The 15938-nt window shown below is 41.5% G+C and overlaps 1 protein-coding gene across 2 annotated transcripts in view; it reads right to left on the reverse strand.

The window, feature by feature from the left end:
- Window positions 1-6257: 6257 nt before the first annotated feature.
- Window positions 6258-15938, reverse strand: part of GNA13 (G protein subunit alpha 13) — a 39094-nt gene continuing 29413 nt past the window's right edge. For both annotated transcript variants that reach the window (XM_064495635.1, XM_031468936.2), the window contains one exon: window positions 6258-11812. In XM_064495635.1, the coding sequence (XP_064351705.1) occupies window positions 11240-11812 (573 nt within the window). In that variant the 3' untranslated portion in view covers window positions 6258-11239. The remainder of the gene's footprint in view (window positions 11813-15938) is intronic.

Consider the following 15938-nt stretch of genomic DNA (forward strand, 5'->3'; position numbering starts at 1 on the left):
TCCCTGAAGACCCCATAGCATTTTTCCATGTTTTCAGAAGTGGTAATTATTATTATAGATTCTGGGAGTTAATTATTTATTTTTGCACCTATATTTTCTCCCCCACTAGACAGTAAGCATCTTAAAATCAGTTCCATAAGTGGATCATTTTCTTATCACTAGAAGTATCTAGCACGTAAGCAACATAGTTGACATTTAGGAAGTTCAGTTAAATTCTACAAATATTTTTGAGCACTTATCTATATCTAGCAAGCTACTAGGCTCTGGGCGTACAGAGGTGAAGGAGACAGACAGTAATCTCTGCCTTCTGGGAGCATACAGTCTCTCCTAGAAGTCAGACTGGAAAGCAGGTAATTTCACACATGATGACCAGGATGAAAGGGGAGGCAGAGGAACTGTTTCAAAGCAAACACAGGGGCTTATACTTTGCTGGTCAAATGCAGGTTTCTCTTTCGCTTTTAAATGTTTATTGATTTGTTTTCTCAACATAAAAGTAACAGATGTTCTTTGTAAAAAATTTAGAAAATGGAAAAGTGTAAAGATACAACATCTTGTGACTCCCATGCCTCCAAAACAAACATTTTAATGTCTATTTTCAGTTTTTTTTTATTTTTTGCAAACTCTGTGGGGTGATTGAAAGCTCAATTTTTTTTTTTCAAAAACAGCCTTATTGGATATATAATTCACATACCATCAAATTCACTGATTTAAAGAGTCCAGCCAATGGCTTCTAGTGTATTCACAGTTATGCAACCATCTCTACAATCTAAGAACAGTATCCTCCAAAGCAGCCCACACCCATTAGCAGTCACTGCCCAGCTCCCCTGCCAACAGCCCTAGACCACCACTAACATATGTTCTGTATCGATAGATTTGCCTATTCTGGACATTTCATCTAAATGGAATCATATAATGTGATTGTAAAGAAGGTAAAGCCTTTTATGTCCAGCTTCTTTAACTTAGCATAATGTTTTCAAGGTTCACCAACATTGTAACATCTATCAGGACTTCATCCGTCTCATGAATAATACTCTATGTAGGAATATGCCTCATTTTATCCATGCATCAGCTGTTGGACATTTGGGTTGTTTCCACCCTTTTTTCTATTGTACATAACGCTGCTATGACCATGCATGTACGTGATCTTGTGTGGATGTGTTTTCACTTCTCTTGTGTAGACACTTAGGGGTGGAACTGCCGTGTCATATGGAAACTCTGTGTTTAACATTTGGAGGAACTGACAGGTTTCCAAAGGGAAACAATCCCACCAGCAATATATGAGGGTTCCAATTTCTCCACCTTCTCATTGTGGCTTTGACTTGCGTTTCCCCGATGCTTAATGATGTCGAGCATCTTTTCACGTGCTTACTGAGAGCTCAAATTTGGACACTGCTACAGAGATCTTGGCTACATGAGTTCTGTGCTAAAGACAAGTATCAAGTTACCAGTGAGTAAAAGCTTAAGGTTTGGTGGCCAAGTACCCTTTCTGGGTTCCACCATAGAGAGTTTAGAGCTGGTTTCTGTAAACAATCATGAGGACTGTAAACTCCATACTACTGGACACATGGAACTAACAACAAAAAAGCCCCCCAAATCGAGAAACATAAGAGTAATAAGACTAAAATAAATCTTAATTTTACAATGCAGAAATAAAATTATTTTATTATTTTTTTCATTACTAAATGGGTAAAAAATTATTTACTATAAGAATTTGAGGTATTGTCCTGAAACTGCGAATTCTTTATGCAATACCAGTGACCCACAGTATCTGGGATCAGTTTTAAAGTTTTCGGTTCTGTTCTATGACGTCACAAAGAGTGTGGTTCAACTCTCAGAAAAGACCTTCAAGATACTGAATTTTGGAGCGCACTGGAGAATTTTAGAACCAAACTCCATGGCTCACAAGTAATCTGATTTGCAGAAGCTTGAAAACAAAATGGGCATACTCATTGTTGCTATTGTAATAACTGTTCACATCACACGTTTGGGCAAGAAGTTCAAGCAGAAAGACATGGACACAATGTTGCAAAATGACTATAACTCAATAAAAATGTTTAAAAAAATAAAAATAGTTTTCAGAGCAGTGCCTGTCATATTGTCAAAAAAAAAAAAAAGACATGGACAGGCAATGAGTGAAATAGGCAACTATTTAATACAATTATCATTAGGACTTAAGCTCATGACATGTTAGTGAATCATATATAGGGAGAACTCACTAGACAGAAACATTAAGATTATTTATAGTGGTTGTGATAGAGCAGTAAGACTGGGTGGTTTTTTTTTTTTTACCAAAAGTTTTTGGCAGTATACAGAGAAGAAAATTTATACCAAAAAAGGTGTTACACAGAAGATGCGTAGGAGCTGCTGGATTCTTATCTTTGCACTGATCACTGAACACACAAACAAACGAAAAAAGATTCTTCTTGGAAAAAAAGGCAGAAAATCAAGCTGGATTCAAATCAATGCTAATGATGACCGTTATGTTTCTGTCCAGTCCAAGTTCATCTGTTGACACCCTAATCCCGATGTGATGGTGTCTGGAGGTGAGGGCTTTGGGAGATAATGAGGTCATGAAGGTGGAGCCCTGATGAATGGATTAGTGCCCTTGGAAGAGGCCAGCCAAGTGAGAATACGATAAATCGGCAGTCTGCAAAACAGAAGAGAGCCCTGCCCAAAACCTGACCATGCATGCCTGCACCCCATCTCCACTTCCAGTCTCCAGAACTTTGAGAAATATATATCTGTTGTTTGTAAGCACCCAGTATACGGTATTTCTTTTTTATAACTGGCTGAACTATGATCATAAACCAAATGCATCTGACCTTCACATATCTGAAAGCTCCAGTGAGTTTTTGAGGCTATCAGAGCCTAACTTTCAACACCACAGAAAGACTAACAACACATTCTTGAGTATCTATGGCCTGTTACAAGGAGTTTCCCTGTGAGGAAAAGAGTGCAGGAAAAAAAATAACACAACACTGGGGGTCAATTTTTTAAAAACCTATGGAGTTACTGTTAGTGTCTTCAAAGACACATATGTACAATTTCCCCCATAGAGTCTTTCCCTTTACTTTTTTTTATCATGAAAATTTGAAGACCTTATCATAGGAATTTTTATTATAGACTGTAACACTACACTACAATGTACACAGCTTTTGTTGCAAGTTGGAATACTCTCGAAGGCTTTCAAGAATCAGTAAAGAAAACGGAAACCGTCTCACTCAAGCTCCTTACTTCCCAGATAATCTGTCTGATCAGGCCACTCCCCAAGTTAGTGACAGTCCATTCCAGGGTCACTCGTCCACACTGGAGGGCGGAGCTCTCTCTACCCCTGCTCAGTCTGATTTCCCTCAGGCTCCCATCACCGCGTGATTGTGAGTCTCCTAAGAAGCAGATCCTGTGTTGGTTCCTCTTGGGAACAGTCAGATGTGTCAGGAGGGCACACAGGGAGCATAGCGAGAGCATCCGTGTAATAGTGTCAGGCTCAGGCCACAGCCGAGCAGGAGAGCTAAGACGTGCACATAAGCAGATCTGCTGTCAGTGCCCTGAGAGAGGGATGGGGTGAGGACGCGAGAGGTCCACAAGGACGACTGCTCCCAGCCTCGGGGTGGGTAGCCATCCTGCCGTCTTCCTCAGGGCCACGCCTTGAAGCATGAGCAGGATCTGGCCCGTGGTGAAGAGAACCAGAGAGAAGAGGCTCGGGGAAAACTGCTGTCTGGTTCAGTTGGAGTGAAAGAAGCAGGAAGGGAAGGCTGGCTGGGGAGGGAGGCTGATGCCTTGAAGGTTGAGGAGCGGGAGGTTTGCATGTAATTCTGTTCTACGTACTTTAGAAGGCGTTACGCTGTCCAGTGTACCTGTGCTACACTAATGCTCATTATTTCCATAAATTTGGGCATCCAGTCTTAGTTTTGTACATTGACTTTTATAGCAGCTCCCCCCACACTATTACCTGTTACATGATAGATGCCAGGACGGCCTGTCCATTAGCTTTAATGTGTAATGTCACCAATACCACTGAACCCTGGGTGCTAGGACATTTGGGTTTTTTTGTTTTTCTCCAGGATAGCTTTGATGTACTCATTCTGGCGTTAAACCAGCTAGTTAAATCTCACAGAGTTTACAGGAACTGGGATTTTCCATGCAGAATAATAGAAAAATAAAACCACCACTCTTTCCACCTCCCAAGGGCAGCAGTGTTTGGCTTTGTTGCATCGTAGGAGCTTGCTCCCTCTTGGCTTCAAGGTTTGACAGCGGCGGAAAATCAAGCCCGCGTCTAAAAGCGGCAGTGTGGTTAATTGCAAATGATCAACTTTTAAAAAGGCTTTGTTGCTTGTTTTCCTATCACGTACCTTCCCCGGGAAAAGGAAAAACCAACACACTCCTCCACTCGGTATAAATGTTAATTCTGGACACAGCTTTCCTCTGTGTTCTTGGGGCCATCCCAGCAGCTCAACCCAGCTGCCCTGAATAGTTACTTTGTGTTGAACATTTGTTTGAATCTTTTGTTGTCTTGGCCTCCTTGACAAAGGGATGCTTGGGAAATGTAGTTGACAGTGTTTATTCCTTCCTCCGGCCGCAATGCTGTATTTCAGGTGCTCCCCATCTCATTTCTGAAGGAAAATTACAGTATCTTCTAAAACACTGCCGGAGGTCATTTGCTTTTTGAGGATTTGCCAAATTTCCCATCCACCAAACAAATCTCTAGTTTAACCTATAAACTGAGTTTCCTGCGTTCTCGAGAGACCAAAGTCTCTCTTTTCTCTTTCAACAACCCAAATTGTGGGCAGTGGAAGAGGTCATTTTGAGAGAGCATCCCCTGCCAAGGATACATGATGGTGCCAATCAACCACAAGGGTGCCCAACACTTTACTGGACAATAGTTTGAGTTTCAGCTGTTTCCTTGGACAAATGAATAGTCTCTTGTTCCAACAATAGCATACTTTTTTTTTTTCTCCCCAAAGACTTCTTGGTTTGTTTTGTGGATTCAAATGCTCAAGTGAGTTTAGTTTCAATTTTAAAAGATCTTAAATCTCACGAAAAGAGCCTCATTTAATGACTTGTTTCCAATCTACAGATTTGTAGGTATCTGTAGATAATTCTAAGTCCAAATTTTTCTCAGTTTTTCTTGAGACCAAAAGTGAAATTTCATGTTAAAGGTGAGGCCTTAGACAGAATTTTTATTTGCCAGAATGGCCTTGAGCCAGCCAGTCTTGGATCATGGCCACCGGCACTGAGCGTTTATTCACACGCTTTGCAATTTGAATTGTGGGAAAAGGAAGAAAGCACATTCTGCTTGGTGGAAGGAAAGCACATGCTCAGCTTTCCATAAATGCCAGTTAAGGAAAGGTATAAACACGTCAAAAGTTATTTTACAGCTTCTAACTCAGCTGGAGTTGCGAGGGGGAAGATGGGTGGATTGCCTGATGTGATTTCACGAGAACGGGACTTTACGGCTGTGATCCCCCAGACTCATAAGCCAGTCTCATCACCAGGAAAGCATCAGACAGATCCCAACACAGGACACTCTACAAAATACGTGACCAGTATTCCTTCTCAAAACTGCCACGGTCATCAAAAATAAGGGAAGTCTGAGAGATTGTAACAGCTAAGAGAAGCAGAGAGACAGGACAAGTCAATGTAAAATAGTTCCCTGGATGGATTCTGGAACAGGAAGAGGCAACAGGGAGAAACCAAGGAAATCTGAATAAAGTATGGGCTTTAGTTTAAAAATATCAATACTGGTTCATTAATTATAACAAGCCATACTAATGCAAATGTTAACTGGGGAAACTATTACAAAAGGAGGGGACTACAGGGAAACTACCATCTTTGCAATTTTTCTGTAAATCATAAAGTTTTTTTGAAACCAAAAAATGAGTGGTAACATGTTAATTTGTTTCTCGAACGCCATTTCAATTACGAAGGTCACAGCAGCCATTACTCCTACAGGTGCACAAACCCTGAGCCCAGAAACACCCTAGTGCAATTTCAGCAATTTTAAGAGGAGCAAAGAGAACAGTGAGTGTCCCCGTCCCCCCCATTCCCACATCCAAACAGACTAAAGTGTCTGGGAGCTTTCTTGGATGAAGTCCTCCATCCTCAGTAGGGAAACGTCTGCAGACTAATATTTAGATCACTGGACATCTGCCCAAAGAGTGACTGCTGTGCCTTCACTGGATGAAAATTTGCTTTCAAACTTTAGGTATCTGCTTTACAGTTACATTTATCGAACTGTTAAATAACATCATAGTATGAAATAGTTTATAAATGTTTATTAAATGTCAGTAATTTTTACAAAGCAAATATTAATAGCAAGAGGCAAAATGTCTGCAAAATATGTACAAAAGTAAAAAGCCTTAATGTCTAGCAACTCATTTCATAAAATCAAGCCATTCTTCCCACTTTCAGACCTCCTTTAGAAATAATTTATTGCCAATCCTGAACTAAAAGCACTGACAGAAAAAAATTTACAACGGTTATCGGATATGTGCTCAGTTCCTGGAAAGCTATAAAAAGATATATGTATAAAAAAGCCAGAAATACTTTCATACAGAGCTAATACAAATCATGTTTTGTTAGGTACAGTGTATCTGTGAGGTTGTTACAAAACATACTTTTTGATAAGGCTTCTGTGGTAAACGAGCTCTCACCACGCTAGAGTATAGAAAAGCCACTGAAACATTTTGCGACTCTGCTTTCCAGTAAGAGGTGAAGAAAGGGTAAACGGTATAGTTTGCTGCTTTTTCACATCTACTTCCCAAGAATTACCTCCTACCCGCCCCCTCCCCTTTTTACTCCTGGCACCATCAGACAGGCATGATTGAGGACAAATGCATCACTTACTATGGCAAGAAATATTACAAACAAGCTCTCTAAATACAAACCCGAATCAGATACCAAAGGGATAGCGTGTAGCTATTACGACATTCACTGATTGAACATTAATGCATAGCGAGTCCTAGCGTACTGCAGTCCAACCCGAAGTGTTCATCAGTATCTGGTATGGATAGGTCGCAAAATCTTAATCAACCCAGAAATTACTGTCCTATCGTTAACACTTTTTGCTCCACATGAGCTCTGGCATTTGAAATCAGATAGTTAGACCTAGATGCCACAAGAATGACTGTAGATACTTAATTGCTAACTATACATTCAAGTACAGACAACAGAATGCTAGTGGTACAAACATTGTACTTCAATTTATGTTAATAATCACTTACCAGCCTAAAGCTAATACCAACATGATGGTACTTGAAAAAGCCATGGAGTTCAACTTGTTTAAAATGTCCAGGTTTAGACTTAACCCTAGTATAAATGTATTAGTCCCTAACTTCGTACCGTAAATTAATGGCTATGGACTATATCATCTGCTTTATCTGGAATGTGGAGACATATACACACCCACTCACATACAAGCCCTGCTGTCCTCATGTTTTCTGCACTGAAAAGCCAACTTGTATCCTATCAGTTAAAAAAAAAAAAAGTGCTTTTAGTCCAGTGACACAAACACATGGATAAATCATGTGACTAATGTAACTTTATATGTTCAAATGATGGGAAAGAGAGAGAAGCTCAGATTTCCAACTGAAAGACACCTGCAAACTTTCTGTTCTTGATCCTTCAATTAAAACTAAAAGAAATGAAAAGGTAACAAAGTGGCTTTCTCTAGATTTATTAGGGAGTTTGTTACAAATGTTTGACTGAGCTTTACAGGCATGATTTCACGGATTCAAACAAGAAATTGAGTTAACAATGAAGTTAGACTTCTCATTACATGTACAGAAATAACATTGCTACAAATGGCAATGGAGAGAATCTTGTTTCAAATGGCTTGGCTTGGGGTTTTTGTCTCAATGTATCATTATATAATGAAAGCACCAATTTGATGGTTTCTCAAATAGTGATTTGAGTTTCAGAACATAACAGAACATAAACTTGGTAACTTTATTCTTCATATAAATAAGGCATAACCGGGTATGTGTACTAATGCTGAAAATACATTTTACCAAAAGCATAAACACAAGTATTTGAGTATGCACTGGAAGTTAAGATTTATTCATTCCTGCTTACAAAAAAGTATGGGGCATATGATTCTTGGGAATCTAAAGCAACACTTCTCACCACTTCTGATATTAAGGTAATCTTATTTCCTTCTACTTTATACCAACCACTGCCAACAACTGAACATGGATTTCCCTACATAACCTCACTTGAGAGATTAACCACAGGATCCTAACCATGTGAAAATACATGTCAACGCAACTTCAAACCAAACCAAACCTTTTCACTCCACGATGCCTTCTTTGGTTGCTGTTGCATTCTTGCTATCAAGTGCCCTTTCCAGACGATAACACTGAAATGAAGGTTTCAACTTAATACAATATTTGGCAGCAAGCAATGATTCGGGTTATTAAAAATAATATTTGAGTGGCAGAGGCATACCTTAAGTTGTCTGGATTTTCAGAAAACATTTGGCAAAACCTTTTCCCTTTAAAAAAAAAAACAAGGCAAAAATCTGCAGTGTTCTTTGATTTATAAGGCAACTCTGTATACTATAAATTTCAAGGTCAATGAAGACACTTGCGTGACATTTCTTAAGAACTAAACAAGAAGACACTCAGACTTATGAATAGAATGCAATAGAGAATTAGGCACATTTTATTCCAAATCATAACCATGAAGACTTAGAAAATCAAACACCGAAAAACTTTGTATTCAAATTACATCTTTAGAGATTGGGGGGAGACTGGCATAGGGAAAACTACGAGCACCCTTTCAATTTTGTTCACTAAGTTTCATCTCCCTCTTCACACAGTGCTATTTCAAAGGGATCTGGTTTTCATGGTATAGAAGATGTAGGAGTCCTTCAAATGGTTTAAAAATAAACAAGATATAAATTATGTGGACTAGCGCCTTCAGACTGAACCTTACGGTCCCTATGATGTCTAAGCAAGCCTGCCATTAAGTGTAAATGATTTATTACCTCAAAATATAGCCTAGATTTTATTTTAAAAGAAAGTTGATTCTGAGACTTCTTCATACCTCTCAGGAAAGAAAACCTCAAATGCTCAAAATAATGTATCTACTTGGTGCTTTGCCATTTCTTTGTGGTCGTCACACTGGTGACTCCTGCTTTGTCAGGCAATGTTTATGGTTCGTATCACAGATCTAAAATATAACTTAAATAAGACTGTCTTTCCTCTTTATACATACAGGGAAGTGACTTTAGCTTTAGCCTTCACTGGAATTAAATAATATTTTGGCCATTCAGTGAAACCATTTGCTAAATTTACAGGCAGACTCTCCACCAGAAGTCTCCAGGTCACTGTGCGCATACTCAGACACCGACTAGCACTGAAAGGATTCTAACTGCGAATTTCAACAATGCATTCTTTCTGGTACAAAGCACCAGATGCAGACCTACTCAAACACACATCAACTAGACACTACACCAGGCACCTCGCGCTGTGATGTGGACCTACATGTCAGGAGCTCACGGATTACCGAGATGTGGGAACACTGCCAGGTATGGATGAAATGATGGTGGCAATTTCAGATGCAAGAAAAGTCAGGTACGTTAAGAACATCCCCTGGTGAGTTCACTGCAAAGCCCTAATCTCACCAGACAGCAAGACAGACCCAGCGCCAATGTCTTGGAAAGGCTGGGTGATCCATCATGTTGATCAATCTTTCAAGGACTTTTTAGCCAGTAAAATACCTGAGAACACAGTCAGCTATAAAGTGACACGTGTCACAGTCTTAATCACAACTCTCAGGAAAAGGAGAAAAGGGGTCAGACTCCCCAAATTGTCACCAGCCTTGTGCATCTGTTTCTCTAATCAAATTCTAACACTGCGTGTAAACTACTAGGCAGTATTTGCACGACTGCAAACCAGCCGTTCTGATGAGCTCACGATGAGTGTACCTGTAATCACAAAGCTACTTCGTGGCTACGCTGTAATTTGGTCAAGTGGTGGGGGGAGGTCAAATGTTTCACAATCCAGAGGTTCACTAAAATTCATTTCCCTCTTTCAAAGTATATTTTAAACTATAAAATTCATACTCTTTTAGTATGAACCAAAAAAAAAAATCACTACTCATTCTCAGAAATATCCTTGAAACATTCAAAATGTACCTCAATAAAGCTGGAATTTCATAAATAATAATGTTGCAAATGTGTACATACCCTTTCAGAGACACACACATACTGCCCTTGGCAAGCTCCAAATAAACAAAAAAGTCCCATAAATGCCACCGTCGGGAGTTGATGGGGACAGACAGGAGAGCAAAAAAAAGGTGTCTGTGATGGTGCAACAATGACTTCCCACAGTAAGGACCCAGGATTTAAAAGTCTGAGTGTAAAACACGTAATATTCTGGGGAAAGCGTCTATTCATTTAGAAAGTTCTTGTATCAGGCTGCTTGTACTTTCTGATTGCTGCTATGGCCAGAATGTCTCTCATGTGGCACATTTAATACATGATATTTAAATAAGAAAAGGGCACATTATACTTCACTCGACTCTTAATCAAAACATTATAGATGGCAGGTGCCTGTCTTTTGCTCCCCCTCCCCGTACCATTTGTGAACATTCATTAGCATCAGAAATCCTTATGTAAACTTTAAAACACTTAAGAATATTATCTGCAGGAACCACAGAAATTTTAAAACAAAAACAACTTTTGCATATATAAGCAATTAAACATGAAGGCTAAGTCTGGGTAAATGCACAGAGTGCCATTCCTTGGAGCAACCTTTTCCAGTGGCCCTTTCAAAGCAGGTCACCATAAAGCTAGGCACAGGTGTGGCTGCTACGCATAGGGTAGACAAAAGATTTTTTTATTTTACTTGTTTCAGAACTGAATATTCTTAACCTCATACCTACAAATATTTTAAGGACATCTTCTATACTTGGCACTACAGAGAATTCAGTTTGAAAAGTGGAAGAATTTAAAGCCTGAAATATACCTAGTCTGAGGTCTGGCTGGAAACTGTAATTCCACTTCAACGGAAGCCAGACTGAAAAAGATCAGAGCTGAACATCAGCAGATATTGGCAATGTGTCATCCAGCAGCTGTCAGCCACAAACCAAAGTCCACAGAAGAAGGACTAAGATTTCCAAGAAGTTAAACAGAATCAAGATTTGTCTAATTCCTGTTGTAAACGTCTATTAAAAAAAAAACAAAACAGAAAACAATCAAAAGGACAGAAAGGTATTAAAACAGCAAGTCTTTTGTACATCACTGGAGCATGAGCTGCTTGAGGTTGTCATGAAGAATAGTATCCTTCACGTCACGGAAAACAAGGCGGATGTTCTCCGTGTTGATGGCGGTGGTGAAGTGGTGGTACAAGGGCTTCTGCTGCTGGTCCCGGCGTTTGTTCCGGAAACATTCCACCAGGAATTTTTGGACGTCTCTTAAGCAGTGGGGATCCCCTTCAAATTCTAAGAAATAGTCTTTGATGCTCACAATTCGCACTTTCTCCTCAAGCAAATCTGTCTTGTTTAAGAAGAGAATTATGGAGACGTTGCTGAAAACCCGGTTATTGACGATGGTTTCAAAAATGTTCAGAGATTCTGTCAGGCGATTGGTCAGTCGATCTTCCATAAGCACCTGGTCAAATTCACTTGAGGAAACAAGGAAAAGTATTGATGTCACACTGTCGAAGCATTCAAACCAACGTTTTCGTTCTGATCTCTGACCACCTACATCAACCATTTTGAAAGGAACATTTTTAATTTCAAAGTCGTACTCATGAATGCCTTTGGTGGGTCTTCTGGCCAGCAGAATGTCTTGCTGTGATGGAATGTAATCCTGGAAAAGAAAACAGTTGGTTTATACTCAGTAATCCAGAAGTAATTAGAATGCTTAATGTACTACTGGCTGGTCTAGTGAAGAGATATGCAAACAAAATTATCTTTTTAATGACATCTCCGGGTATCATTAAAGGATCAATACCACTATTACGCTCATTATAAAATGTCAAGATAAACTAAAATGTTAGTGTACAAACTGGTTTAAGATTCACTGCCAAAAAGAGGCTCCTACTAAATTTTTTCAGTTCTGCAACACTACTCAAATTTAAATCTTATCTACCAGCTGTCCTCACCCCGCCCACCGCTGTGCATCTCCCTTTACTCTGACTCCTGAGCAGTGCCCACTCCAGCACCAACCAGAGTGACCTTACTGCTCACGCATCCACCCACCTGCTCCTCACTCCTCTGTGAAAAGCAATGAGGTCGGCATGTCAGTTCACGAGGACCACATGCCAGTTCAAGGTTCTGCCGCTCTCTCTCCAGCCCATTCCAAACGTTCCTGCTCAGTGCAGCCGCCTTGATGACTAAGAACCTCCACGCAGGTCACTCCACGTCATCACTGCTACAAGACTGTGCGGGAGCCGCCCTGGCTACTGTAACAAACTAACTGAACTGACTCTGGGTCCCTTCCAAGCTTTGTTTCTGGGGTGCAGTCTAAGCGGCTGTGCTCCTGCTTTCTCCCTATTGACACAAACCACTTCTCTGCCAGCGCCTGTGCCTGTGAAACAAAGGTGCCTCGGAGGGAGAGCCTATGCCAACATCGAATGAGCCCTCCCCTGTGAATGGACAGTCGACTACAAGACCCTGAACAGAGGGAAGCCGCGGGTCTCAGGAGGCACCGGCCACCCCTCGACGGCGCGCTTTCCCACGCAGTGGAACTGGTTCTGTCTTCTCAGGCTGGTATTTTCCCAGAACTCTGACACAGCTTTTTGACAATACTGAACAGAAGAGCTTTAAGTGCTCATCATCAAGGTCAAACAGTTTTTAAAATCAAGGCAGAATTTTAAAACAAAGCCAACTGTTATACACAATGCTGCGATTTATGCCTTCCCAAACAGTATGATTTTGAAATTTCATTATAATGTGAAACTTATCTCCTTAAAATAGTGCGGTTAAGAATAAAAAAAAAAAATGTAGGCAGTTCTCAGGTATCTGTAATCCACAGCGATTTACGAAGTAACTGTAGGACTCCAATAACGTGTTGGTATTTCCATGTTTCCGTCTAGCTTTTGCACACATACTTAAACTACTGTACTTAGAATCAGCACAGCCAATCAATCGTTAGCTTGCACCCACTTTTTCTGCTCAACATTTTATCATGAATTGGACCACATGCTGATATGGTTGTATTTCATTTTAAAAGAGTGTAACGGGCATCTCCTGCCTTCTGAGATGGCCCACGTTCCGTCTATGGAGTGTGTATATCCCTCAAAAAATCTACTTTTACTTAAAAAAAAAAAAGTACAACATACATCAAATGGATTACTGCACTATAATTTACATAAGTATTCCCCCACTGTAAGTGATCCTTTAGTTGTTTCCAATATTTTGCTTTAATTAATATAAATGCTACAATTAAACTTCTCATGCACATATTTTTTACCCCCCTTTTGGACTATTTCCTGAAACTAAATAACCAGGAATAAGATTATGAAGTCAAAGCTTATGAACATTTTGATGACCCTGGACACTTAATGCCCAGCTGCTTTCCAGAAAGGTGCTAACCAACTTATAGTCCATGAGCGTAACAGCTGCCTCAGAAAATGCGAGCCCTGAGTTTTTTTTTTAATGTTCTAATTTCATAAACATGAAAAGCTCTTTATTATTGCCTTAATTAGGAGCTAACAATCTAGTCAGGAAGCTGAAGGTTAATTCACATGAAGCACAAAACAGAGGACAATGAAATCAAGTGCTGAATGGTCTGGCAGAGTAATACTGATTAGGACTGAATTCTCCACCTATATTACCTGTGTGACCTTGGACAAGTCACTTAACCTCTCTGTGTCTCAATTTCCTCATTTGTAAAATACAGAAAACAGCACTCACAGGGGTGCTGTGAGGACTGAGTTCAGAACTGGGTTTGGCATATAGTCCGTGTGTTACTAGTCTCGCTGCACCACCGCTGCCAGCGCTGTCGTCACGGCCCTAAAGCGAGGGAAACCTCCATCCAAGTCTCTCACCTGTAAAGGCTCACCAATCGTTCGCACCTGACAATCCATTCACAACACAAGTTTCAGCAAGAAAACTGTCATCCTCGCCAACTCCTCAGTTCAACCAGGACGCTCTCCTGTCTACATCCTGCCCCGCCAACACCCCCGTTCTCCGAGCCTTCCTATCTCGGTGGGAATTCTCTGTCATCTCCTACTTCACGTCAATCCGACTGCTGCTCCTTCTCTGACTCCTTCTTACATTTTCCCTTTATTTTCACTGTCCCCATTTTTATCATCTCAGCTTGGAGCACCATCTCATCACTTGTTTCTTCACCTTGAATGTCTCGCCCCTTCTGGATCCATCCCTAAGCCAAGCCCAGACTAACCCTCCTGCAGCATGACTTCAGAGCTCAGGAGCCGAACCGTGACCTGGCCCTCACGACCCTCCTTACTCCCCGTGTGCTGGAACCGGCAGGCCCTGCTCCACACTGCTGAGGCTCAGCAGAGCCTCAAATCTCGATACCGTAACATGTCCATTCACGTGTGATAAACAACAGTGCAATGAATAATGCATCCAGATCCACGTGACTGCCTTCTAAAATCTGTTCTTGTAAGTTAGAGCCAAGAACTTGACGGTCCTTTGTCGGACAGCTGTGCGTGCCTCCTCGTTTCGTGCCTGAACCCAGCCTGCCCTCAGGCAGCTCAGGCTCCCTCGCCCTCACGGGCTAGCTCCTGCTCCAGACTAATAGCTCTCTCCGTCCTGTGAACTCACACCATCTTCACGATCAGTATCATTTAATTGTCCTCTGCTTGTCTTACGTATGTTAGTTTTGTCTCTGACTAGAATGAGTTCCTTAAGTGTGGAGATCAAAGAACAAAACGGCTAAGACTGAGCATTTACTGCGCACAAGGCGCCAATCTGAACACCCTACTGGGCACTACGGGCTGAACTGTTCCCCTCTCCCCTCCTGTTCATGAGCTGAAGCCCTGATCCTCAGTGTGACTGTATCTGGGGATGGGGCTCTCAGGTGGTTATGAAGCATACGGGTGGTGTCCTGATCAGGTAGTACTGGCGGCCTGTAAGGAGAGTAAGAGAGAGATTTCTCTCCCCTTCTTTCTTCACACGTACGTGATGAGCAAAAGCCGTGTGAAGACACCGCAAGAAGGCTGCAGTCTGCAAGCCAGGAAGAGAGGCCTCACCACAAACTGACTGTGCTAGCAGCTTGATATGGATGTATAGCCTCAAAAACTATTAATAAATAAATGTCTGTTATTTAAGGCACTTGGTCTATGGCAGCCTGAGCAGACTAAGACTTGGAGCTTATTTCATGTAACTGCCCCCTTAACCTACGAGGCTGGTTCTCTTACTATGTTCATAATATGGATGAAGAAACTAAGGTTTAGAGATGCCGAAGGTCACACAGCCAGTCTGTGATGGAACTGGGACTGGAACCCTGGTCGTCTGGCTGTAGAGCCCATGTCCTTGACCCCTGGGGTCCCACCTCCAGAGGGTCTTGGGGCTCGGCACACAGAAGGGCTTCAATGGTCCTGGCACTTCTGTCAGAGACGGAGAAGCAAATGCGATCCTGTGGCCTGTCTGACATGCACAGAACGGGTGGTCAGTCTGTAGCACACCCAGATTTTTTCTCCCCGCCTTTACAACCATCACAACTGATCACAGCACTTCTTTTTATTCCAGATGTCGCCTCAGGATTGTTTGCTCTCAACACAGAACTCTAAGCATCCAGTACAGCTGGAGCCGGCTCAGAGCCACTCCCTTAGAGGCTACCTGGTGAGCGCCAGGCTCTGCAGCTCGGCGTCACGGACGCCGCTCTTCACACCAAGGCACGGGCCCTCGTGCTCGCAGACAGGCGTGGGGAAATGCCCAGCAAACACGTGACGGGGTAAACCAACTGCAGTAAGGGCAACGGGGTTTGAAAAAAAGCAAGGGCTGATACTGAAAACAAGAAGAGG

The sequence above is a fragment of the Camelus dromedarius genome, chromosome 16, assembly GCF_036321535.1.
Source record: "Camelus dromedarius isolate mCamDro1 chromosome 16, mCamDro1.pat, whole genome shotgun sequence".
Taxonomy (NCBI): Eukaryota; Metazoa; Chordata; class Mammalia; order Artiodactyla; family Camelidae; genus Camelus; species Camelus dromedarius.